This window comes from Adiantum capillus-veneris, chromosome 18 (genome assembly GCF_014529385.1).
Source record: "Adiantum capillus-veneris isolate H3 chromosome 18, ASM1452938v2, whole genome shotgun sequence".
In the NCBI taxonomy this organism is placed as follows: Eukaryota; Viridiplantae; Streptophyta; class Polypodiopsida; order Polypodiales; family Pteridaceae; genus Adiantum; species Adiantum capillus-veneris.
The window spans coordinates 106,237,664-106,264,363 of NC_140948.1; the positions used below are offsets into that span (position 1 = coordinate 106,237,664).

A 26,700-nucleotide genomic window follows, 5' to 3' on the forward strand; every position below is an offset into this window, starting at 1 on the left:
GCACTTTAATGGCCATTTTCCAATGCTGGCTGCTCCTGGGGGGGACAATGATGTTACTAGACTTACAGGGGTTACTCTTAGACACCAATAATCCTATCAACCTCTACGCATCACTGGTTTCACTGACGCTAACAACAGGCAAGGAAAAATAATCACTAAACCATGGTATGTGGAACGCTTGCAAGCAATTCATGTTCATCTCTCTTAGACACCCTACCTTGCTCCTTCCCATCTTCCTCTCTCCCCTCTCCCTTGAACATTTCACCAAAAAATAATCTGATTCATGTTGTGATACCTCATCAGTATGCTGAGAACGTGTGATACTCCTGCTGCACAAATTTGGGTAAAGCCTGATGCTACCATTTTCCAAAGACATTTTAGGATGAGATGATTGTAAGTCCAATCCCAACCCTGCATCACAAGCAAGTAAATAATTAATGGAAATTCCTAACATAGGCTCTAATCCCTTTTTGCTTTTAGAAACAAACCTGTCAAAGAACTTACCATGAATTGCGCAATCAACTCCACTGATGTTACTGCCTCCATATACTTCCTCTGCCACTTACGTGGGCCCAAAGTCTTCAGGGCACAACCCGCCTGATTCTTCAAAAGACTTTCAGGTACGGTCTTGAACAAAGTTGACACCTCTGGATGCATGCATGAATCCTCCACGCACCTTTGGTAGGATATGTTACATTCATGATTTTCTCTTTGGTCACTATCATTGACAACACAATCCTTGGCAGTGAGAAGATCCGTCTTTACAAACGATGATAACAAGGAGTCCCCCTTAGAGCCGAGAAGGTACTGAAGAGCCCCCAGTGCCGCAAGAAAAACTTGTTTTACACTAAACGTGCCATTGATCTTCAAGACATCCTTCAAAGAATCCCAGCTTACAAGATGGTTTGGGTCCACATCAGGTAAACATGGTGTGGCTTCACTGACTTTTGGTTTTTCGGCTTTTTTTTCTGAATCCTGTTCAACACTAGCCACAAGCTCTACAATGATTGCACAAATAGCATGTCCCAAGAGATCATCTGCCTCGACCATAAAAGCAGTATGCCCACATATGGAAGAAAAGGAAGAAAAAACTGTAAGAAGCCATATAATATCCTTGTCACACCATCCAAGAACCTCATAAACTATATTTTGCAGGTGAGTGACACAAGCAAGAACTTGACATAGTGCAGCCAATACCTTGCCTCCAGCATAAATATCTCCCAGAGTTGCCTCAAAGTACTCATACTTGCACTGATTCTTGTCATGAAACACTTTGGCAACACCAAGGGGATCTTCACAAGGAGAGACTGTTTCTTGAAGTGTCACCAGCATGGCCTTTCCTTGAATCAAGAATCTGCCTAATTGAGCAAGGATGGTGTTAAGCACAATACTTGCCTTGTCTCCAAACACTGCAATACCAGCAAAGGTTAGTGTAAATGCATACGTGAACCAAAAGCTATTTAAGATAGGAAGAGAAGAAAAGGGGGAAGGGGGACAAATTAGGTTTTACATACTGCTTCTGATAAAAGCTACATAAGCTTGCAGCAAGGAATCGATTGGCTTTGCTGTGGCACTCGATTCTACCTCTCCTTTTTCCGACCTCACCAAATTTACTGCACTTGAGATAATGCAGCAGGCCATGTATCTGTAAACAGCAACATAATCATTATCACCTAACACTCAGAAATTGATAAGCTGAGGAAAATGATGCCAAAACACTTACACCAAGGGTAAACCCGTACTGGCTTTGTAAAGGTTTAGTTCTTGCAGCTCCACCCCTTCCTTCAATGAATTAGAGTGTAGTAAGTGGGTTTCCAACTTGTTTACGATGATACATGCAGCTGTGAGATCAACTTTAGCATCAGCACCATCTATATCAAATGCTTGCAGCAGAAACACTGTAGAAGCTTCACTTGAGTTAGATGGCTTATTATTCAAAGGCAGCCTGTCCTGAGAAGTGAAACCATTTAAAGACTCCATAACAGAAGAAGCTTCGTTGTCCCTGGTACATTCAGCATCAGACAATTCTACTTGAGAAGGCTGTCCTTGAGAAATGGGATGAGCGACATGGTCCAGATCAGTGGAAGTAGGCGACTTCTCACCAGATTCTTCCTTACACCCCTTATCAATAGCCTGCTTTTCACATGCAGCCTGAGGTTGACTTGATGCACAGACTTTGTTGATTGAGTATGTGCTATCAACAAGTTCTCTGTGCACACTTACATGAGAATCAAATGCACAGCATTCACTGGGTAAAATGTCTGGCAGGGGCGGAAGAACCTCCAAAAATTCATCAATTTCAGTTAAAGGTGCGGCACCAACAGTTTCAAGCATGTAATCTTCAAACTGTGAATTATCTAACATAACACTGCTTTCATGCCTAATTGTGGTTTTAGAAACAGGACCTGAACAAGTACAAGTCTCATGGGATGCAACACTGCCAGTGCCTGTGGTAAGCGGATCTGAACTAGGATGAATGTTGTGGGACGTTTTGTCAACATCGTGGGCTTCCAGATTATTGCCTATTTCAGGTACTCTCACACCATCATCTTGAGTAGATGGCACCTTTTGAACTAAAACCTTACCTCCCAGATCAGTGGGGGTGTTCAAGACCAACTCTGTTTTCAAGGACACTCTATGATTAGACCGCTGTTGCTTCTCAAGTCCAGAAAAACTGTCAAGCAGGTTGTAAACATTGGAACTGGTCCCACCAAGTCGATTATTACAAGCATCCGGTGAATCTGGGTTGTGATCGATAGCATTCCCTTGTAAATTAGCAGCTTCACAAACAACGGAGGCATCATTCACAAGCTCCTTGCGACTGATACTTGAGTCTGTAACCGAATCAAAGCATTCCCGACCAGGCAAAGATTCTCTGAATGGAACAGGAGAAGGGATCTCTGGTAATGACGGTGATAGTAAGACCCTCTCGTTAGACCACCACCATTCATCTGAATCATCACTTGTGTCAACATCAGGATCAGGCTCATTAACATCTTTCAAATCAACATCATTAGACACATTAGCAGGGTCTCTGCTTGCAAGAAAGCCTCGATCCAGTTCCTCCTGCTCTGCAGATGTTTTATTTTTTCTTGTGGCATGGCTTACTCCATGATCATTTGCAGATCGTAACTCTATGCTGCATTTCTTTTGCATTATTGCCTCTTTACAATCACTGCTGCTCACAATTTGAACCGTTGGATCTCTCAAATTCTCTTTATGTGTAGGAACTATGGCTCCTCTTGGTGGCATCTGCACATCTACATTGCCATTTGAACTCCCCCTGTGATCTACAACAGCTTCTTCGAGGTAATCATTGCTTGCAGTGTTATGAGAGCATGGTTCAACAGGTAAAGCACCTGGCTCATCTGAAGTCCTCTGTTGCTCTTTCACAGGACTGCTAAGACTCTGATCCTTATGGGCTTGCGCATGTCCACTAAAAGCCAATCTGTTTACTGCACTGTTGACAGCAGGCGCATCAAATGGTTCCATCCTTTTCCTTACCCTCCTGTCAAAAATGTTCTCCTCACCTCGTGACTTACGTTTCTCTGACACCTTGTCCTTTTTCTTTTTTAAAGATGCGAGACTTTCTAGATCAACAGCATTCTCTGCGCTTGTTAAAGCATGGTGCCTCCTGCCGACTTTGAAAGCAGATTTAAGCATAGACAGCCGATGCTCTATCTTGCAATGTGACTGCCTCTCCTTGTTGAAAAGGCGTGAAATTTCATCAACAAGCTTCTCTGGAGCACGTCCAACTGGTGGAAGCCCTAGCTCATTAATGAGTGAAGATCCCTGCACAGGCATAAGCAAAGAAAGACAATCAAATGGTGCCTCACCATACGAACAACATTTAAAATCTCCTTTGAAGGAAAGTGCAAGTTGTAGACCCATGGTACATATCCATAAGTCAAAATAACCATCAGCTCCATCATGTTAGTATTGCTTATTTGAGTACAGCATTCCCAAAAACATCATCAGAGCCCAACAATGGTGCACAATAATATATGGTTCGGCAGATCCACTCCCAAACAATCACACACAAACCAGCATAAATTTCTAAAAAGGTCATTGTATTGATTTTTGGTATCAAAATCACCTGTTTGTCAACAATCTGCTCCATGCTCTGTAGAGAATCTTGCATATGCTTTACTGCTTGAGTGGCAACATGTGCCTCTTCAAATGCTGCATTTACCTGCATCATCAAATCCATCCTCTGCATCATGCCGCAACATGAACAAGACAACACTACTAAGTTCCTCGAGAGACGAGGGGTGAAAAAGGCAAACCTTTTCGAGTAAATTTGTTTCTAAGGATTGGAACGAGCTTTGAACTGCATTTACAGCTTGAGTAGCTACACGCATTCCTTCCACAGAAAGCTTTACCTGCATTGTTTTCAAACCAGTTTAAAACAAAAGCCAACACATCAAAGCTCAAAAGCTGCATAAACACACCAGAACAAAATAATACTTGCCTCATTTCTAAGACGTTCATTTTCTTTCTTGTCAGCCTTTTGCTTATTCTCAACGGCTCCTAACCGCTGTAAAATCTTGGCCATTTGATCTTTAAATGCCGTAGAATCTTTCTCCAACAAGGATTTGAGCCTTTTCTCCTCTTCAGCTCTCTGCTTTTCACTATCTGCCCGTTGCCTTTCTTGCTCGCATTCTGCAATTAAACAAAATGCTTGATTTGACTTTTCATACACCCAGCATTGATATTCGAAAAAAACTATGGATCTTACCTTTTCGCAGCATTTCATTGACTTTGAGGACCTTTTCCATGGCTTCCAACTTCTCCTGGAGAATAGAAATTGCTTGCCGCAGCTTCTTTCTTCCAGCTTCACTCTTCTCCAACCTCTCAGCAAGCTGTCGCAAAGCAACAAAACCAGGTCAATAACTCATAAACCCTAAACAAAAAACAAACCATACAATCTCAGCATAAGATACTACCAATGTTAAATTCAATAATCCTTTTGCTATACAAGAATCTTGCGGCCACTTCTCTTCAACTTATGGTCATAGGTAGATCTTGTATGTGGACTGGACATCCTGTCATCAGCGTGCTGATATGGCAGAGCACAACATAGCATTTGTGCGATCAGAATCTAAGATCGCAAATCTATGCTGTTTTCGACAGCAAAAAGCAGCTGAGGTTGTTTTTGGGCACCTTGCTTTCTGAAGGGTTTGCTTTTATGTTCAACCGTTCATGGCCTATTGTAGACCAGCTTGATAGCCACCTCTGGTGACCATAGCCACAGGGGACGCCCATTTTTGGTTTTCCCGTCCTCACTTACTGTCCCGCCCTCTTTTTTACACTAAAAATTCATATGAGCCCCGTCCCCCGTCCCCACTCCTCGGGACGCGTCCCTTGTGACTATGCTGGTGACACACAAGTTGCATCAGAGACTCCATTGCGGGAGGGGTCGCAAAACTCTTTTGGAGATTCTTGTAATCGCACTGAGTGTCGTTTGGATTGAGAAAGTCAGAAAAGACTGCCAGGGGCACCAATTTCGTGGACAATACTCTAGGGACGGAAATTCCACCGCTCCCATGTCTAATACTAGTGCTAAATTTGGAGTTCTTTCAATATTCAAGTTCGGGTTCTATAATTTATCATGGGATTCAAGTCTCCCCCCCCCCCCCCCCCATCGCTGCGCTTCCCAACACGCTGCCCCAGCCCCCCACCGTGCTGCCTCTGCCCACTGTTGCTGCCACTACCCCCTGCAGCCACTCCCGCTTGCCGAAGCTTTTCCTGCACACCCCCCCCCCCCCAAAAGCCCACCTCCTCCCTCCCTGACTCTTGTTCACTCAGGGCAAGGGCATCGCCATTTGCTTCGCCTCCGATCTCTAGTCTCGCCTTTGTCCCGTTCTCCTTCGATATTGTAGCAACACACACAGATGGAGGATTCCGCTCCGCCAGAGAGGGACTCGACGAAAGCCCCCTCGCCTGACTCCACGGAACCCACCATCCGACTTGCTCTATCGCCGATAAAGCAAGCGAGCTTAGAGGCAGAGGTGGCGCGCCTTCATGCCACCTCTGTTATCTGCAAGATTCTCAGCATCATACCCAGCAGAGGGAGGTGCATGACCTCCTCCAGGCTTGCCTTTTAGAAGAGGTGGGGAAGATCACTGACATCCAGCTTCTCGGGTAAGGATACTATCAGATAGAGTTTGAGACTCCCGAGATGGCTGACAAGGTCATCTCGATGAGCCTGTTGGTCATCCGAGCGGTCAGAGCTCATTTTCGACAGTGGCGCCATGGCTTCGATCCCACATCGGATGTTCTTGTCGAGGAGGCAGACTTGCCTACTTCAATCTGCTTCCCTGGCCTGCGGAGGTGGTACTTACCGCTTCTTTTCAGGATTGGTTCCGAGATCGGGACAATCTTGCAGACCCCGCGCACCACAGCTTCAATTGCAGCCAAGGCTGTCGATGTGCCTTCAGTACGCGTGCTGGTTTGTGACACCCACTCTCTCCCGAAGGTGGTCCTTCTACCTAGGGTGAGTGGGGGTTGGTAAAGCCAGAGGGTGGAGTATTCGGGACTCCCGAACCACTGCTTCATTTGCAGGCAGATGGGCCACTTAGCAAAGGCCTGTCCTCGCAAGAGATCTCGACCCACAGCGCATGCACAGCCTCCCAAGGTTGAGCATGCCTAGCAGACAGGTATCCATGTCACACAGGCTAGTACCTCGACAGAGGCCAACGATCAGACAACTGACGGTTGGCAACAGGTGCCTGGCCACCGTCGACAGGACGGGCTTGCCACACTACCCCCCCCCCGGTGGCCGACCTCCTGTAGCTCAACAACATTGGGTTCCAACAGGGAACTTTTTCGACCCCCTCCAACAAGAGCCCCCTAAGGAGGCCCCCTCCACCTCAGCTTCACCACCCCCCCCCCACCCCCCCCCCCCCCCCCCCCCCCCCACACACACACCTTCAGACTCCACCATTCCGCCGCCTCCTCCTCTCCCTCCTCCACCCTCACCCCCACCTCCCGCTCCTCCTCTCTCCTTGGTGGGACCCTCAGCCTCATCACCCGACCCATCCCACACTCCTCAAATGCAGGGGATTGGACACACATCCACAGCAAGACGATCTCTTGGTAGTACTTTCGCTACGAGTCGCATTGCGAGGGAGAGATGGCCCCACCTGAGGACGCCACTTCTGGTTCAGACCTCTCCTTTTGCAATAGTCCCTCGGGGTTTGACCAGCTTTGACATTCGCAAACGATGGGACTTCTTCAACTACAGCTTCACACGCTTCCTTGGTGACTCTTCTCCCGACCTAGCGGATGCCTGCTTTCGAGTCCACGTCCTCTTTCTAGCAGCCCGACGCACTGAGGCTCTGGATACTGTGGTAGGTTTCTCCTTTCCGCTGTGCGGCAGGGATCATACAGAGTGGACCCTACACACAGTTCTTGATTGGCCCAGGGCCCAAGCTATTGAGTTCTCACACCACACAGGGGACCTGGGGGTGACAGATCTGGTGCAGACACTTTGGCCTCTAGCCAAGTTTAGTGTGACGCCGCCGGATGCAGTACGTTGTAGGCACATTGTGGTGCACTTGTTTGCTGACACTCAGAGTCCCCCTTGCTATGTAATTGTACATGAGGATTCTTGGAGGGAGGATGTAGCCCTATGGACTCCACGCTTAGCCTGGGCCTGGGTGGGACAGTCTCTTCAGATGCCTTTGTCTAGAGGTCACTCGGATGCGGATTACTCCCCATCCAAACCGGCCCCAAAGATAGCGAGGTTGGCTACTGCTGCAGCATTTGCATCTTGGCAGGGACTACCTTTTCCGACCACGCACCAATGATTCTGTTGCTAAATGGACTATTTTCTTAATTTTTCTTTTTATTGAAATTAGGATATTTAAAGATGTGCACTTGAATCGTAAGGTTAGGAACTGTAGATCTACTGGAATTATTAAAAGCCATCAGGAACGGAAAACTCTGATGCGTCATATGATGGGAGACATTAAGCATCGCGAAGGGGTTTTACCATTAGTTCGGTAGGAGAGATCGGGAAACGAATATTCCTGATGCATCACGTAATAGGGTGACGGGAGAATCGGAAAGAAAAACTCTCGTTGGTCTGGCAGGAAACCCGAACTGGAAAGAGGAATACGTATAAAGACACAAGCACAAGAATAAAGATGGGTTCTGAGAAGCTTTTCTTAAAAAGCAGAATATTTTAACGAGTTTTCCGGGAAGAGCAGACCCTCTCCCCCGAGGAATCTATGTCTGCATTGCATTTGTGCATGTGGTTGCATCCAGGGATGCTAGGGAAGTGCTGTGAAAAGCATTGTTTTTAACTTATAAGGTTTTATTGAGTTTTTGGACCAATTTTAAAATATGTCGGCCGCCCACTTAATAAGTGGACAGCCACCTGGAAAATAAAGCAACAAAACCACCCAACGATTTCTGTCTCCCTATTTCAGGTAGGACAGGGGAAAAAAAAAAAACAAAAAGAAATGTCGGGATCTCTACGCGGACAGCCTCTACTCAGCTATTCTTGTCGTGGCCAAGGAGCTATAAAAGCATCCCATGCCCTCACTCAGAGGGAGGAGTTGTCAATGCCAGCAAGAGAAGACTCTGCTGCCAGAAGACGCAAGAGATCGCAAGACTATGAAGCACGGAATCGCTTTTCCCGCGCAAGAGCGACAAGTATCTATTGTGGATTCGCCATACGAATTGTTGTCCTGTGTTTGTGTGTGTGTTTGCAGGTACTTCATCGCGAAGGAGAAGCGGGAAGGATTCAACCTACGCTTGGGAATTCCGGGAACGGAAATTGTCTGCGGAATCTCGACTCCGAGTACAACCGAAAAAGGATTGAGAGCTCGTCTCTTGGATTCCCCTCACGGGAAGGAACGACCATCAAGTTTGAGAATTAGAACAAAGGGATTTTCTTCGGTTCTTGTGCTTGTAAAAAGATTCTCCCTAATAAAGGATTCTCTTTAAGGGGAGACCAGCCCATCTATTGGTCCCAAATAGTGTGTCGAACTTCTCCCTCAACTCTGTTTAGTTGAAAGATTATTTATGTTCATCTTGTTGATTATTCGTGTGCGCTCCCGTTTGAGACAATGGTATTGTCACAAGACGGGCACCACGTGCCAATAGAGAAAGAACAGACTGAACAGACTTTTAGCACTTCAATAACAACTTAACTGAGAGAGAGAGAGAGAGAGAGAGAGACGACATGCGACACGGAGTGGCGGAATTCCACCCCAGAGAGTATTGGCCCCAAACCTTGGCGCCCATTTCGGTATTTCTTTATATTGCATCAACACAATACAAGCCGGTACTCCAGACTCTACACCTTCTCCAGGAAGCATGCCAGAGAATGAGTCCTAGCCTCATATTTAAAGGCCCTTGGCTTGAAAAGCAGTTACAGTGAAAAGCCTTTAAAACTCAAAAGCTTCTAATCCAAAAAGCAAAGCCAAAAAACTACTAGCACAATTTACGGAAATCCGTACGACCTGCCACGTCATCAGCCATCGCAAAACGCAGAAATCCATACAACCTGCCACGTCATCATGTCAGTGCAATTTTCGAAAATCTACTACGTCATCAGTTTTTGCGTGCGTGCAGGTCCTGCTTTATTTTGATGCCTTCATGTCACTGGGGCCCCATCGGATGGGGTCCCCATAAGTTGGTAGGACTTCTTCTTCTTCTACTACTTGTTCTTCTTACAATTTAGGCCCCTCGGCCGGCATATGTAAGTTGGCCCCATTCTTTAGGCTTTGACACGTTGTTGACGTGCAAACGACGAGGAAAACAAGCGCCTCTATAGCTTTGCACGAGTTACACCGTTGGAAAGAAACCCTGTATGACGGTAGAAAACACCATAGTCGAACACCTATGAAGATGGGCGAGAAACAGCTCTAACTCAAACCATGACTAAAATTTTAGAAAACCGAAACCATGAAGACGAAGCTTGTGTCGTGAGGATCTCTGTAGAGCATCCATATGCTTGATTCTGATAACCGACGAGAAAGTTACAAGCTTTTGAAGATGGAAGGTCTCTCAAAAGCTCCAAAAAACAAGTCTCTGTAGGCAAAAAAGGATGTGCAGGAAAATACAGCTATTAAAGGGGGATTTTTTTTGTTCTTATCCCAAGGGATTTTCTCTCCCTTCTTAGCCGACTTCATTTCCCTCTTTAGGCACCTTTTTATTGGTCCATTTTGAGCCTTTTTTGGGTAAAAAATGGGCTGTCGGACACTTTTTGACCAAGGCAAGTAGGGGGGACAGTGTCCCAGGACCAAAAAATGGACCAGGCGCCTGTCCAGGCAGTGGGAACACAGATTGGGCGCCCCCTCCTCTCCCCAAAGCCCACGAGCCCTCTCAAGCAAGGCCAAGAAGCTCCATTAATTCCTTTGATACACCATTAGGGGTACCCACTCCCCCCCTTATACCCTCCAATTTTCACATGCTCCCCGCCATGTGGGGTTATTCCATTGCCACATGGCATGCTCTCCCCAACTTCCCCATGTCCAAACCTGAAATTTTTGTTTTGCCCCCAAACTGAGCCATTTTCTCAGAGGCGTAGCGGGTGACCTCGACCACCAAATATAGTGCGGTAAAGCACGGCTTGGAACTTATTACCCCGACTAACTCCAAAAATTTCTAAGCATACCATTACTAAAAAAAACCATCAAGTCAGTCCACTTGCCGTCTTCCCACGTGCATCCGCCGCCACTTTTCAAGCGAAAAACTATCCACTTCGAGTGCATGTAACTCATGATGTCGAAATCCGATTTGCAAGCTATCAAGCACGGCTAGGAATGCTCATTAAAAACTATTTTTTGAAAGCTCGATCAACCCAAAACTCAACCAACAGCTTGACCAAAACCAAGTCTTTGTACAGGGTCTTTTACACGGATACTTTCAAAGCTGGAAGCACTATGTATATATATATATATATACATAAGGGTGGTCAGCAAGTTGGCTTTTGTACTCATCCAAAAAATACCTGACAAAACTTGTCAACCCCCCTAGCCTGCTTGATCATTCATGACAAGCAAAGGTCCCAGGGTGAACAATTGATGCAACTCATCCCCAAAAACCTCATCCACCTTTTGTGGCGCATTCACACTCTTTGTTTCCATTGATAGCATCTCATCTGTCACAATAGTCATCAACTGTGCTAAATACTTCTTAAGTCTATAACCATTAACACGGTAGCTATGTAGTGTACCATCTAAATCAGCCAGCTGATATGTCCCATTATCAAACTTGTTTACAATCAAACTTGTTTACAACAGTAAAAGGACCCTCCCACTTGATCTGAAACTTCTTTAAAGTGTGGTCCAATTTACTATTGTATCGCAAAACGAGATCTCTTTTCTCAATTCCCTTATCTTTCATGCATTCATAGCTCTTTTCTGGCCCTTTTTACATATTTCTTGATAGTAATCCAAGGCCAGAAGCCTGTCTAGCTGCAGACATTGTAAATCCAATAACCTTTGTTGCCAAGCATCTTGTTGCTCTTCATCTTGCAATGACAAAAACTTGAGTGCAGGGATTTCCACTTCAATAGGCATCAAGGCTTCTTTGCCATAAACCAAGTGATATGGTGAGAATCCCGTGCTAGTTTTTATTGCCGTTCTATATGCCCATAACGCACAAGGCAACTATGAGTCCCAAGTTTTGGCATGTGTTAAAGTCATTTTTGTCAGAATCTTCACCAATTCTCCATTAAACCTCTCATTAAGTCCATTGCACTGCGGATAATAAGGGGTGCTGTATTTATACTCTATGCCAAGCTTCTTGCATCAGAAATCGAACATTTCACCTCTAAACCTTGGCCCTCTGTCAGACAGTAACTCCAATGGCACCCCGAACTTGCAGCATATGTGCTCGTACACGAATTTTCCCATCTCCTTGCTGGTAATTTGTTTGACAGCCTTGGCCTATGCCCAACGTGATAAATAATCCACCGCTGTCAAAATATACACATTCCTCTTACTTGTAGTGAGTAATGGCCCAATAGCATCGAGGCCCCATTTTTCAAACACCTCATTAGCCAGGATTGTCTTCCGCAGCTTGGGTTTAAGAACCCTGTTTCCCATCTTTTGACAAGCCAAGCAAGATTTACACCAGTGATTGACATCCCGTTGAATACTAGGCCAAACATAGCCTTCTTGCAAGATCTTGTGAAGCATAATCTTCATAGCAAAATGACCTCCGCAAGACCATTCATGGTTTTCTTCTAAAATTTTGTAAATCTCCTCCTTGCAAGGCACATGACGCAACACCAGATCACTTCCATTCATGTAAAGCATATCACCAATCATTTTGTACTTCCTTGCTCTTCTCATAAAAGCATACTTTTTAGATGAAGGCAAATCTTCAGGCAAGAGACCGGTCAATAAGAAATCCACCTCTTTTGACAACACCTCTCTTCCATGATACAAAGGGGCATCCGCTTTCAACACAAACACACAAGTAATCATTGCTTGCACGGCCTCATGCGCTTCTTCATTTTGAGTCCTTTCGACATGCTGCAAGCTCCATGCCTCAAACTTTTTAAGTAGCGATTTCAATTTGAAGCATAGATTCTTCAGTTTAGGATTCTTATTCTTCCATACTCCCAACACCTGCTTTACCACTAACAACGCATCACCTTTGATTTGCAAACGTTTGATTCCCAATTGTAGACAAATGTGTAACCCACCTTCAAGAGCCATATACACCGCTTCATTATTACTCTTTGCATTGAGTTTTAACCCTTACTTCCTCACAAGATTTCCCTGCGCATCATAAATAACAACCCCACCAGAAGCAGCATCATGACTTCTTCTATAAGAGCCATCAAAATGTAGCAGTGAAGCATTTGATATAGCAAGGGTTTCTACTTTTTTCCTTTGGACCACCTCCTTTTTAACCAAAACAGGAGTCTCTTTATAAGTGAGTAAGTCTGCCAAAGTAGCCCAAGTACTCTCTTCCACTAGAAAAGTGAATTGGAACTCTTGCAGCTCAATAATCCATTTCATCACTGCCTTTGATATATTTGAGTTATTGAACAATTGAGGAAGCAATGAAAAACTAGTGAGAAAGGTGAACGGTTTCTGCAACAAATAATATATATACCTAGATGAATCCAAGGTAAGCCCAGATTCACCCTTAAAGGGAAGTGCAAGGTATAGACCCATGGTAGTCACCCACAAGACAATATAACCATCAGCTCCATCATGCATAGTATTGACTACATACCACGACATCCCCACTAACGTCATCAGTGCCCAATAGTGGGTGTAGAACTAGGTACTAACATATGCTCCCAAACACAACACACACCACACGCACAGGCACACATGAGCATACATCAACACAAAGTTCAGCGTATTGAGTTTCTGTCATGACTCCGGAGATCAAGGGCAGACTCAACCATAATGAAGCCTAGCACTAAAAGAAGCATTAAATCAAAAAAATTAGCACAAAAATGAGGTAGTGATAGGGCATACGCACCACAAAAGATAGAAAGAATTAGCACAATATCAACTGGTCGTAACTCGGACGAAAACTTCACAATGTGAAGTCTGCATGTCCGCTATACGACTAAAAAATATACCTAGATGAATCCAGGGTAAGCCCAGATTCACCCTTAAAGGGAAGTGCAAGGTATAGACCCATGGTAGTCACCCACAAGACAATATAACCATCAGCTCCATCATGCACAGTATTGACTAAATACCACGACATCCCCACTAACGTCGTCAGTGCCCAATAGTGGGTGTAGAACTAGGTACTAACATATGCTCCCAAACACAACACACACCACACGCGCACACACACATGAGCATACATCAACACAAAGTTCAACGTATTGAGTTTCTGTCATGACTCCGGAGATCAAGGGCAGACTCAGCCATAATGAAGCCTAGCACTAAAAGAAGCATTAAATCGAAAAAATTAGCACAAAAATGAGGTAGTTGATAGGGCATACGCACCACAAAAGATAATAATATATAAACCGTCTACACGCATAGACCATGCTAATCATCACCAATTCAACCTCTGAGTACTCTCTTTCATGAGGAGTTTTCACCCTGCTAGCATAATAAAAAGGCTTCATATATTGAGACTCTTTCCCTCTTTGCAACAACATAGCCCCAATAGCATCTTCTCCAGTTGACGGGTTAACATAAAAATCCTTCTCCCAATCAGGGGCCTGCATAACAGGTAAGGTGCTCAACACTTCTTTAACTTTGTCAAAAACATCCTCACAGTCACGTGTCCACTCCAAAGGATCATTTTTTACCACTTGCTGCAAAGGATACAACAACTGTGATGCCAAAGGTATGAAACGAGACACATATTTGACCTTCTGAATGAAAGTAGCCAATTGTCTTGTATCCTTTGGGGATGACAGCAATAGCAAAGCTTCTACTTTCCCTGGATCTGCTTCAATTCCATTTTCAGAGATCATATGCCCAAGAAGCTTCACCCTTGGCTGTGCCACATGACATTTTTTAGGGTTTAACTCACCCTTGGTTAAACATGCTCCTTGGTTAAACAACTCACGCAATCCTTTTTGGTCACTGCATTTAACGGCTTATAATCAACACAAACTCTCCAACGCCCATCCTTCTTGGGAGTGACCACTACAGGGCTGACCCACTTAGCATTATCTACTGGAACAATAAACCCTGCATTCAATAGCTTATCCACTTCTTCTTTTAAGGCATTCATTTGCTCCTTACCCATTCTTCTTAGTTTCTGTCTCACTAGCTTTGCTCCTTCTATCAACTCAATATTCACTGGGTCCCAACAAAACCCCTTATTTCTTGATATGATATAATGAAAAGATTCGGAAACTTGTCCAGCATCTTCAGATATTCTGCCCTTTCTTTTTGTGACAAATCTGTACTTAGCATATTTTGAACAAGTCCTTTCTTCACTGATAGCTCTTGCTTGGGCTGCATTAACTCTTCAAGCTGCTCCAATCGACTTGACGCATTTATATCCTCTGAAATCTGCAGCACTTCACCATCTTCTTTCTCCTCTTCATTAAGTAACAAAAAGGACACTTCACCCTCGTCTGGAACTTGAAGTAGCACTACTATCTGAATCCTCTGAACTTCCCTCACTGGTGATTGCAGATTCATCATCTTCAAACACCTCTTCTAATGCCAGAAGCTGTTTGGTAATCATATCAAACATCCTCTTCTCTCCCTTTTTGCTATACACAACGATTGTGCCCTTGCCCCAATCTTGTACAACACCAACATCTCTTAACCAAGGTCGTCCCAATATGAGAGGAAAAGCTCCTAAACCTGCCGACATAACGTGAAAGTTCACCATTACTTTCACATTAAAAACATCAATCTCCAAACCTTTGACTAGTCCCAAACACTTAACTTTGGCATGATTTGCTAGTCAAATCCTGAACCCAGAGCTTCCAGACATGATCAAGCCAAGTCTCTCGACACATGACTGTGTGATCACACAAACTTGCGCACCTCCATCAATGTAGGCCTCTCCCATGCCCACACCTTTGTGCCAAGCGTTCACCACAGGACAGATGTCGGATAACTCCTCCAGAGACAACACTCTGACATGACCACGCTTCGGCTCTTTTTCAATAAGATTCACTAACGACTTCCACTGCCTCTTAAATTTGGGTACCATGTTCATCAACTGTCCAAAAGTACAATTTACTTTCCTCCCAATCAGATCCTCCTTGAGACTATAAGCTGTCTGACCTTCTCCCAATGGCAAATCCGCTACTTCAAACCTCCTGCGAGGTCTCCTTTTCTTCTTGGTCTTTGCATCTTCACTCTCTTTCTCCTTCCCTTTCTTCTTGCTAGGGCCAGCACCATTTGGTGCCCTTTCCCGCTTCCCCGAGTGGGGCCCTTGGAGGAGGGTTTCACAACATCTCTGGTGTCGTATTCTCTTCTCTCTCTATCTCTCATTCTCATGCACCTTTACGCACAGTATCCATTCACTTTGTTCGGGTCCATTGCACTCTCTCACTAAAGAACGAAAGGCTCTCCCTTCCCTAAGTAAAAGGAACCTTGAGCACAGTTCGAAGTCTAGACACTTAGATTAGATGCATATCCTTTGGTTGCAAAACAACATGATCATCAAATTTCAGTCAAAACCCATCAGGAGCATTTTTACAGTGCATAGACCTATTTTTCCTATTTTAGCCAATTTTCACTTATTATTTTTAAGTGACTTTTGTTGGGAACTGGGTAGGGCAAATTTCATAAGTTTGTATATATAGAAACCTAGCGCTAGCACTTTCTGGCAGAAGAGGCAGCAGGAGCACTTGCTCAACAGGTACCTTCTCAGCAGGACCCCCATTAGCAACAAGACCTAGCGTTTTCCGCCATCTGCAAAGCTAGTGTTTTTCCATCAAGAACTAAGCCTGGCGTTTTTGCTTTGCAAACCCTCCTGGCAACAGCGGAACCTAGCGTTTCGACAACAGACCACAGATCAGCCCTAGCGTTAGCAGATTCCCCGCAAGACTCGTTTTCAACCCCTAGCATTTTTGGTTTGCGGATCAACCTCACCGTTTTTGCAGATCTTCGCAACGGAATCAGCCCACTACTCAGCGTTTTCAGTTTTCAGCAGTTAGAACCCGCAAAAGAAGTCCCAAACCTCGCAGATCTCACCTTCCTACATCAGATCCTCGCCGCACGGTCAGATCCAACGCAGTTTGCAGTTTCGGCCCGGAAAACGCAGATTTCAGCATCTGCGTTTTCAACGCGTCGTCGTTGCATCGTCATCATCGCCGTCGTCATCGACATAGAGTCAGAATTCAGCAAATAAAGATTTGCAGATTTCAGCCCGTCTCGTCTCGTCGTCGTCGACATCGTCGGCAAGTCCAAGCATTGTAGAGATTTGTGCAATCATAAGTAGACCGGTCTCGTTATAGAGAGTGGGGCCTTTGGAGGAGGGTTTGACAACATTCTGGTGTCGTATTCTTCTCTTTCTATCTCTCAATCTCAGCACCTTCATTCACAGTGTTTATCCACTTTGTTTGTGATCATTTGCACTCTCTCATTAAAGGAACGGAAGGCTCTCCCTTCCATAAGTAAAAGGAACCTTTGAGCACAGTTGGGAGGGAGCACTCATCTTGAGCAAAGTTCAACATTCACTACCGCTGCGCCTTACAACTTCATTTTGAAGAATTACCGCAACGACATTTCCCATTTGAGTCACTAGAGTTTGCATTGGGATACTACACGTGTGTACAATCCATCTACGCAATCAAAAGCAAATATGACATCGGCAATGGTGTGGAGGGCCCTTGAGAGAGTTGGTTGGGACCCCATCGGATGTCATTTTCCTCTTCTCACTCTCGCTCCGTCTAAACATCTCTACCTCTCATTCTCTCTACAAGAAAATAAAGGAACCATCATTCATACTAAGTAGCACACATTCAAGCAAGTAAAGAAGTAAAGATTTGTGGAAGAGTAAAATCTAAATCTTGTCACCATTTCAACTCCGTGCACCTGAAAACCGGACACAAACATCGCCACAAGGCCTCAAACAATATAAGGAGGAACCACGGTCCACCTCACAAGGTCGAGCACAACCATAAAGAAGCTCTCTTTGCTTAGGTCAAGGAAAACCTAGGAGATGACCCTCAAAACTCCGACGACGAAGAGTAATCATGCCCCTCTCACTTGAATTTTGTTTTCGGCACTTAATTTTGTAAGGGTTCTAGGGTTAGGGTTTCTAAAACAGGTCAAAGAGGCAATTTGTCACATGCACATTTAACCGTATGTGCATGTGGACAAGCCAACTCCTACTTCTAGGGTTTAGCACGACCTAGGGAGTGTTATGGCACCCTTGCGAGCTTGTATGCAGGACATGCATGGTCAGGCACTTTAGAGTGGCTGCATATCTTCTAATGACGCACGAGCATAGCCAGCGTGTGCTAGGTGTAGGCACTGGAGTGTTCCCATAGTCTATCACTTTACCAAGCCTAGGTAGTTCACTACATACAAAGCACCCCTTATTATGAGTTCTTAACTTATGATAATTGACTTTTCAATGAGCATTATAGAAATCGTGGGTTTTTTATTAGCATTGAACAACCCAACTTTAATTCAATATTTAAGCGACCTTGGGGTCACTTCTCAATACTATATCAGTACCGGCAATACAAGTACCAATAGCTCCTCACTACCTCTAGCATTTTTGCAGCACCAGCCAGCCCATAGTACCCATCAGCCTCTAGCCTTTTTGGCCAGCAGTACCTATTTAGCACCCTTAGTGTATTTTGCATCAGCATCAACCAACCCATCAGCGTTTTGCTTTACATCAGCCATAGCATCAAATCTGTCTCCTTCACATCATCAGCACCAACGTTTTCAGTTTTCAGCCCATCATGACATTGACATCAGCAAATGAGCCCATAGCCTCCTCGCAATCCCAAATCCAAGACAGATTCACTAGCGTTTTCCATTTTCAATCCTTAGCCTTACAGATCCCAGCATATACAGCAAGATTCCATCAGCATCTCAACGTCTAGGTCATCATTTGAGCAATCTAAAGCAAATACCTCTCTAGCGATAGAGAGGGAAACCCTCGACTCTATCCGGTGTTAGTCTTCTTCTCTCTCTATCTAGCAAAACCTTCACTCACACTATCATTCCCTCTTCTGTCTCTAATCTATTGCACATCTCACATGAAGTAAAAGGAATCTCTCATGCAGTAAAAGGAACCTTGAGTACACATTGAGCACTCATCCTAGGCATTCACCATAAATCAATTCTGTTGCACATTACACAATAAGCTACAACAACTATTTGGTCTATATAGGTAGCCTTCTATCCAAAAAGATTGTCCTAACTTAACTCTAAGGCAAAGCAACGGCGCTTTGACACATCACTAGAGAGATATTCTCTCTCCATACATATTTTTTGTTAGGTGCAGCGGAATGAATGTTTGCGCTTTGCTCAAGATGAGTGCTCCGATCTGTGCTCAAGGTTCCTTTTGTTCTTATGGAAGGTAGAGCCTTCCGTTCTTAATGAGAGAATGCTATGATCACAAACAAAGTGAATGGACACTGTGCGTGCAAGTGTATGAGACTGAGAGATAGAGAGAGAAGAGAGATACGACACCAGAGACGTAAAACCCTCCTCGGAAGGCCCCACTCTTATCGGCGAGAGTGGTCTACTTATGATTGCACAAACTGGTACAAACTGAATGCATGTGACTGATGCAAGTCTAGGCTATGTCGGCGATGATGACGGAGACGACGAGACCGACCTAAGGGCTGAAATCAGCAAGTGAGTATCTGCTGTCCAAAAACGCTATGGGCTGAAATCTACGACTAGTCCAAAAACGTTGATTCTGGGACTGTTTCTGTAGGTCTTTTGACGTTGAAAATCTGCAGATTTAGGACTGAAAACTGAGGTTCTTAAGGGTTGAAACTGAGGGTCTTTCTGGGCTGAATCTGCTACTCTTTTAGGGGCTGAACTTGATGATCTTTCTACTGCTGAAAATCTACAAACTCTAGGATCTCCAAAACGCTAGGGCTGCACATCTGTTTGTCAATGCAACTGTTGCAAAAATGCTAGCTGTTGGGCTGCCTAGCGATGCTGCTTGGGGTTAAAAATGCTAGGTCTATGGTCTCCAACGATGAAGCTTGCTGATGACAAAAACGCTAGGGCAAGGGCTCGAAGGCGATGGCTACTTGCTGGAGAAAACGCTAGAGGGATGGTTCTTCTTACTTGGAGGGGGAAACCGCCAAGGTCTTGCTTGAGAAGTTGCCTGCTTAGCTTGGCTCCTTTTGCCTCTTCTGCCAATTAGTGCTAATCTAGGTTTTCTTATATACAAACTTACTCAATTTGCCCTACCTACTTTCCAACAAAAGTCACTTAAAAATAATAAGTGAAAAATGTCAAAAATAGGTACAATAGGCTAAATGCACTGAAATATTCCCGACTGATTTTGATGGATTCTGATGGGAATGCTTATGATCATGCTGTGTGCAACCAGAGGATATGCATCTACACTAAGTGTCTGGACATGCACGGTCTGTGAACAGACTCACAAAAGTGCCAGATCACTTCTATTCTAGACTGACTTGACTGAATTGAACCCTGATCATGTTGTAGCTTGTCCACGGACACATAGGGTTGGATGTGTCACGTGACATTTTTTAGTTTAATGCAAATTTTCTATATCTAGTTTTTATTTATAAGTGTCGCTGAATTTGGTGGACCTTCAAATTGTGAGCCAATAATTCTGATCGTACTTCTAACTTGGTGCAACCTATGTCCTATTTCTGATACCTTAGTATGGTTTCAAATTTCCTGAGCGAGCATAAGAAGTGTTCGTCTGCAAACTGCCAAAGCAAAGGTCCTACCATTTCTAACAAGCTCAATCCACCATATTCCAAGTCACAGCCTGGTCGCACAATATTCTGCTTGCAATGGTATCTCACAAACTTGTTTCAACAATGTTCAGCGTACAAAAATAACATACAGAGAGCGAACAAGAAAAACCAGGTTGAAGCGGCATACCTGTGCTGAAGAGAGGGAGGCCATGGACGCAGGATTCGTGTCTGAAGCCATGCTCACTCCTCGCCAATCACGTCATACTCTCTCTCTCTCTCTCTCTCTCTCTCTCTCTCTCTCTCTCTCTCTGTGCCCGCGTCCAGCTCCACCTCCGCGCTGCCAAGTCGAGCAGCCTAACCAGCGTCGCTTTGCGCGCGCTTTCTGCAGTCTCGTAACATTCCGAGACAGTTCTTCATTTTTTGTTTTTGTAAATTTTCCAGAGAGACCTTAGGGGTTAGGGTTTTAATTTGAGCAGCAAACCTTCATAGTGTTACGCACAAAATTTCCGGTAGGCTCCAGCAGCCATATGAAATTGTATATGATTAGGCATTTTGGGTGGTTGAGGGCTCAGATGATGTGCCATGAGCGTGTGCATCTGCAGCAAAAAGTTGCAGCTCGGCTAGCTCAACGCAACATTGCCATATTGGTAGGTTCGTTATTTTATTAGCGAAATCTTCATAGATCCTAATTCTTGTTGCTTGAAGAGGAGCTCTAAAACCCCACCAGCACACCCCAAAACAGTGATCGAACGCGGGGAGGTAAGTTGAGAACCTTGAGTGCAGCTTCCTTAGCCATTACACTTCCCCGGAAAGCTGCTATTGAAGATGTATTTTATAAAGAAAAAAAGAACGGTCCTCCTGCTCCTGCCACCATCGCCATCCCCTGCTCACTCGTGTTGCGAAGGGTTTCGCCGTCCTGATCTTGATGCCACCGCCATCCCCTACTCCTACTGCTGCATCCTGCCATCGCACGCCACCTGCATATGCACTCCTTGCCCGCCAATCAAGAGTCTCAAAGGATCTTGAAAGATTCGCACATATTATTGCAAGCAAAAATGAACACAAGATTTGATGGCCAACATTTCATCTCACCAACGATAACCACAAAAAATTTGCCTTCATGTTGTCACTAAACTAGCGCTTATAATTCAAATGCTTTGGGGTAGGATGGATCCTCAAAAGGGGCCCATACTTTTATTTGGACATTTACCCTAGCTTCTCCTCATTTTTAGAGCACCACACATAGCAAAAGAAGCCTTTTGCGACAACAGTATCCCTTTGAGCAACAACCACCCCCACCCCCAAAATTACAAATTAAAAATCAAGTGGCCACCATGGGAATCCCATCCGATGCAAGAGATATAGAAACACCATGCAGAAGTGGCAACCATGGAAAAGAAGCTAACCAAGAAAGATGGGAAATTTGTGGAATTTCAAGTACAAGTGCAAGCCATTAACATAATACAACAGAATGCACGAGAAGGCCGCATGCCAGAGACATTCTAAACAAAAGTGACAAATCATGTCCAAAAGGAAAATTCCTCAAACTTCAAGCAGTTTGTTCAAGAACTTATCTCGACACTGAAAGAAAAGGAGAGGGTGAACAACACCAAGAATGAGATCACAATAGGTGGGCTCCCATGGGCTAGGACAGGGAAGACATTGCCCCCCCCCTAAAGAAAGATGATTATATATTGGTGGCACACAAGAACAAGTTATATACATGGACAGGTTTGACAAACTGACGGTTAAGAAGCGGACAAGATCGCTCAAAGGGACAAAGGTATGGATAGTTGACAAGCTAGCCCCACTACAACTAAAAAAATAGACCAACATAGTTAGCCAAAGTCAAAGAAGCTAGGAAGAATAGTTTACAAAGGAGGAAAAGCAATCATAAGAGATTTTTGTACCCCACTCCTAAAGGAGTGAATCCATCCCTATTAGCTTCATAGCTATTTTCACTCCATGTAATGAATCCCCATGTCATAATAACTCTTAAAACTCCTAAGAGTTTTCCATAACTACTGTTATAGTATTGTTTGTATTTTTACTTTTGTTTACAGTAGTTGAAGTGGATGGAAAATGAAAATATCTAATTTGTCCTACAAGTCAACTATGGCCTCCAAAAGATGTTAATAGAACTTCTTTCCTTCTTCTTTTTGGCTCTACTTGATTCTATATGTGTTAGCATGTCCTAAATTTGATTTAAGCTTGACCGACAAACTCCCCTTCATTGCAAAGAGGCCCAAGTGATCCTCAAGTCTAACTCTTGCGTCTTTGAAATGGAGCCCCAAGTGATGGAATTATTGGCAAGTAGCTCAAGATTCAAAATTGGGGCGCAAAAAATCCATGTGATGGGGGTGGGCTTGTTTTATATATGAGTTGGTGTTTCCACCAAACAAACACAAGTGTGTGTATAGGGCATGAGCCTCTAGCTAGGTAGGCGACATGTTTGTATCTGCAATGGGTAGGGTGGAAGTCAATGCATATGGCTTTGTTTTATCCTTCATTTTTCTCCAAATGAGCTCAAGATGCCCGATTTTCTCTCATTTTATTGATCCTATGACCGTTGTCTTGCAATAATTAGTATTAAGGGTGGTGCTAGCCGAGCTGCAACAATCGTGACCAAGGAGGATTTCTACTCTCTTTTTTTAAGCCTTGATCTTTTGGGGCAAATCAATCAAGATTTATGCAAAAAATTAACAACACTAGGATTCAGCCAAAAATCGTAAATTCTACCTTAAAAGTAAAAGTTTATTGAATTATAACCAAAATTTTCATCATTAACAACTAAGAAGTATTACAAACCAAGAAAATAAGGGCCCTTGCTCGTGGCTATGATTTCTTACAACTTTTAATTTTTAACCCTAAAGTCCTAGGTACATGGGAGAGCTACAAAAGGCTTGGTCTCAAAAATTAGCATTCATAAATTGAAAGCCACACCAACTACAATCCTTCAAGTTATTATGAAGGTTTGTAGCTAGAGGATGCGCCTTTAACAAATTATAAGAATTGACATAATGCTACCACACATTAGTCAAAAAACTAGTTCAAATGTGCTCGCAGCTCAAAAAGGCCCAAATGACAAGTTATTACTCATTTTATCTTGGACCTTAAATCTTTCAAATTTGAAGAAGCTTTTTGTATGCCTGTATCAGTTAAGACGACCTTGAAGCATGCTAGAGGATCAAGATATATTCTTGTATTACCGAGCACTTTTGGCTTGCATTAGCTTGGACAAAATGAACACCTAACATTAATTATGATGTAGGTTAATAAATGCGCATGCATATTTGCTCACTACCAACGACTAGTAACCTAAATTAATTCCACTCTAAGCTTTCTTTCGAAGAAAGCGGCACTTCCGAGACAAGGTAATTCAAATACCTTCCTCTACTCTAGTCTTTGTGTTATGATTTGTTGTTGTTGTTGTTGTTGTTGTGTGTGTGTGTGTGTGTGTGTGTGTGTGTGTGAGAGAGAGAGAGAGAGAGAGAGAGAGAACAACCAGCATATAGAAAGAGAAAAAATGTCAAAATTATTTAGCATATTGATATATGAACAACCAACATTTGTGTTGTGGGTACCATTTTATGATGGCCTCATGCACTCCTCTCATTCAACCCTTTTAGATAGGTTTTCCTATGTACAAGACCCCCATGCATGCCATCTTGGATCCTTGATTCCTAGAACTCTTATGCTGACATTCCTCCCCCCTTGCATAAAGTTTTCTCCTAAAAACAAAGATGGAAAATTTCTTCTTGACGTGACCATGTTTTTCCAAGTGGCGCCTTTTATGGGTCTATCTTTCTACTTGACTACTAGCGACAAGCATGATTTCACATCCATAGCTCATGAGAATCCATGATTCTTTTGGGTTCTTCCAAGAAACTTGGAGGTTCAATGAAATTAACCAAGACATCTTGATTAACAACGTTGTGTTACATTATATGTGGTAGTGATGTCTGTGAACATACTTAGGACTATCGGGGCACTTTTTTCCTCACTAGGAGGTTTTTCCCCATGTGCATTGTATATACACCCATCACTCTAGGGCTAACGTATTGTTCTATTTGTACACTAAGATATACCAACTTAGTTGTGTGCCTTGAGTTTCTTCATCTTCTCCAAGTTTTGTGTACATCCCTGTAACCCTAATTCCAACAATTGGTATCAAGGTAGGTTGCGTCCTCCCAGGCATAGTATGTAGAGCATGTCCCTTACAATCTTCTTTGGTTGTGCTACATAGCACGTGTTAGTCCTATTTTTTCTTTTCTCTTTCGGGTCAGTTTTCATGCAAGAAAGCTTCGTATGGGTTGAAGCAGTCTCCTCATTCTTGGTATGAGAAAGCTGACACTCATTTGGTTAAACAAGGCTTTTCTATCAATCCAATTGAAAGCACTTTGTATTTCAAACATAAGGGTGATGTAAATCTCATCGTCGTTTTGTATGTAGACGATTTGTTGATTATTGGTCCAAATGAGACGCACATTACTGAATTCAAGGTTGATGTGAATGCTACTTTCAAGATAAAAGACTTGGGTTTTTGCATCATTACTTGGGCCTATAGTTTAAGCAGTGTGATGGAGGTATTGATTTGTGTCAAGCAAGATACATAAAGACATTACTATGTAAGTTTGGATTTGAGGATTGCAACCCTATTGCTACTCCAATGGAAATAAGTTTTAAATTGAGTCTTCATGTGATGGAGATATTGCTGATGTCACTCTTTATCTGTATTGTTGGATGCCTTATTTATGTATGGAATATGAGGCCGAATATTCAACTGGTAGTCTCACAAGTCAGCAAATTTATACATAGCCCAGGGTCTAAGAATTGGCAAGTTGTTAAAAGGATATTTCGCTACTTGAGGAGTGTTATGGAATTGATATGTTATTATTTATTGCAAATGACAGGTGGAAAAGGCTTGACCGAGCTAGGCCATTGCAAAAGGATCTTACATTTTATGTATATTTATTCAAGTGCTCTTTTATGAGATTTGGCCATTTATGACTGGCCGGCCAATTTGTACTCACATTGACCATTCAAGAAATCTATAAATGAAATACGTGCAAGAGGGAAATGGTCACTCTTGCACCGGGGGAGATTGCACCCAGTGTTTGTGTCTTCTTCTCTCCTCTCCTCTCTTCTCTATCTCCGTGCTTGTGTAGCACTCCGCACTATGAGGTGCACATGCGCACGCTCTCTTACTCTCTCCCGCTCTCTGTTTGTATTGTGCTCGATTATGGATTTGTGTGAGTCGGCAGGTACGTAGATTTATTCGTTTATGTCTTGCTATGTGCTATTTTGAGTATTTTGCAAGGCTCTCTGCGCTCTCATTTGTAGCAGTGGTATCAGAGCTTGGAAATGATCCTGGAATTGCAACCAAGACTAAGGAAGCATGGAGTTCACAAGGAAAAGAGCTACAATTAATAAAGCTAAGATATCTCCATTTCTTCTTTCATATATGGGAGTTTGTATTAGTACTTTGAGTGAAGAACAAAAGGTTGCACATAATGTGAATCTTAAGTTGTCAAATGAGCACGTATAAACTGATGTTTCTTTTTATTAGCCAGCCTAATAGAATGATTATTTTGAATTGCTATAGGATACTTAGTTGAGAAATAATTGGAGAGTAGAATGAGATTTTGTAGGCCGCGATGACTTAAAATCAAGACCACCCCGATTAGGGGCTTGATTGAGATTGTAAGAAGAAGAGAGGAGTCTCTTTTTGGGACGTCGTCTCAGCAAGAAGGGCACCATATAATTGCTCTAGCACCAAAGTAGGTAAAGCAGGCCCCATGTTGGAGCTCATGTTTGTGGATCGCCAGTTTGAAGAACTCCGTCTCCTGTTAGGAAATTTGACGTAGCTAAATAGATATTTGAGTAGATTACTTAATGCAGAGAGATAGATTTCACACACAAGAGATGATAGAGTAGAGAGAGAGAGAGAGAGAGTACACACGATATATGTGGTTCACCCAATGGGGGCTACGTCCACGGGAAAGCAGCCACTCAATGGCTTTAGTACTTCAAAACAAGAAGTAGGTTACAAAGGGATTATACCCTTTTGGAGCTCCCCCCTTGCTTCACTCTCACCACCTCACGCCACCTTGTTGCATCAACTTCACACTCTAAAATGTGTGTAGAAATGGACTCCTTTTATAGGCCATAAGGGCTGCCCTCTCTCATGAGAGGCAGCCATGTGTAGCCGCCCTCGTGTAGATAAGTCCAAACCGGACCCTCCAATCCACCCATGTGTGGCCGCCCTTGAGAAGACAAGTCCGCTTTTGAATTCGGCCACCGGCCATTAACTTCCGACCACCAGCCACTGGCCATTGACTACCGACCACCGGCAACCGATCGTTTTTCGACCACTTTCCGGCCGCTGTCCGACCATAATATTT

General features: G+C 43.7%; 1 protein-coding gene across 1 annotated transcript in view; it reads right to left on the minus strand.

Moving 5' to 3' along the window:
• Nucleotides 1–21,274, minus strand: part of LOC147436146 (uncharacterized) — a 40,624-nt gene extending 19,350 nt beyond the window's left edge. The window contains exons 1-9 of the mRNA XM_086489064.1: nt 20,484–21,274; nt 4,739–4,862; nt 4,472–4,662; nt 4,287–4,382; nt 4,097–4,192; nt 1,724–3,792; nt 1,515–1,645; nt 505–1,409; nt 296–411 (exon numbers count right to left, since the gene is read on the minus strand). Coding sequence (XP_086345190.1) covers nt 296–411; nt 505–1,409; nt 1,515–1,645; nt 1,724–3,792; nt 4,097–4,192; nt 4,287–4,382; nt 4,472–4,662; nt 4,739–4,862; nt 20,484–20,534 — 3,779 coding nt within the window. The 5' untranslated portion in view covers nt 20,535–21,274. The remainder of the gene's footprint in view (nt 1–295; nt 412–504; nt 1,410–1,514; nt 1,646–1,723; nt 3,793–4,096; nt 4,193–4,286; nt 4,383–4,471; nt 4,663–4,738; nt 4,863–20,483) is intronic.
• Between the last annotated feature and the right edge of the window lie 5,426 nt (nt 21,275–26,700).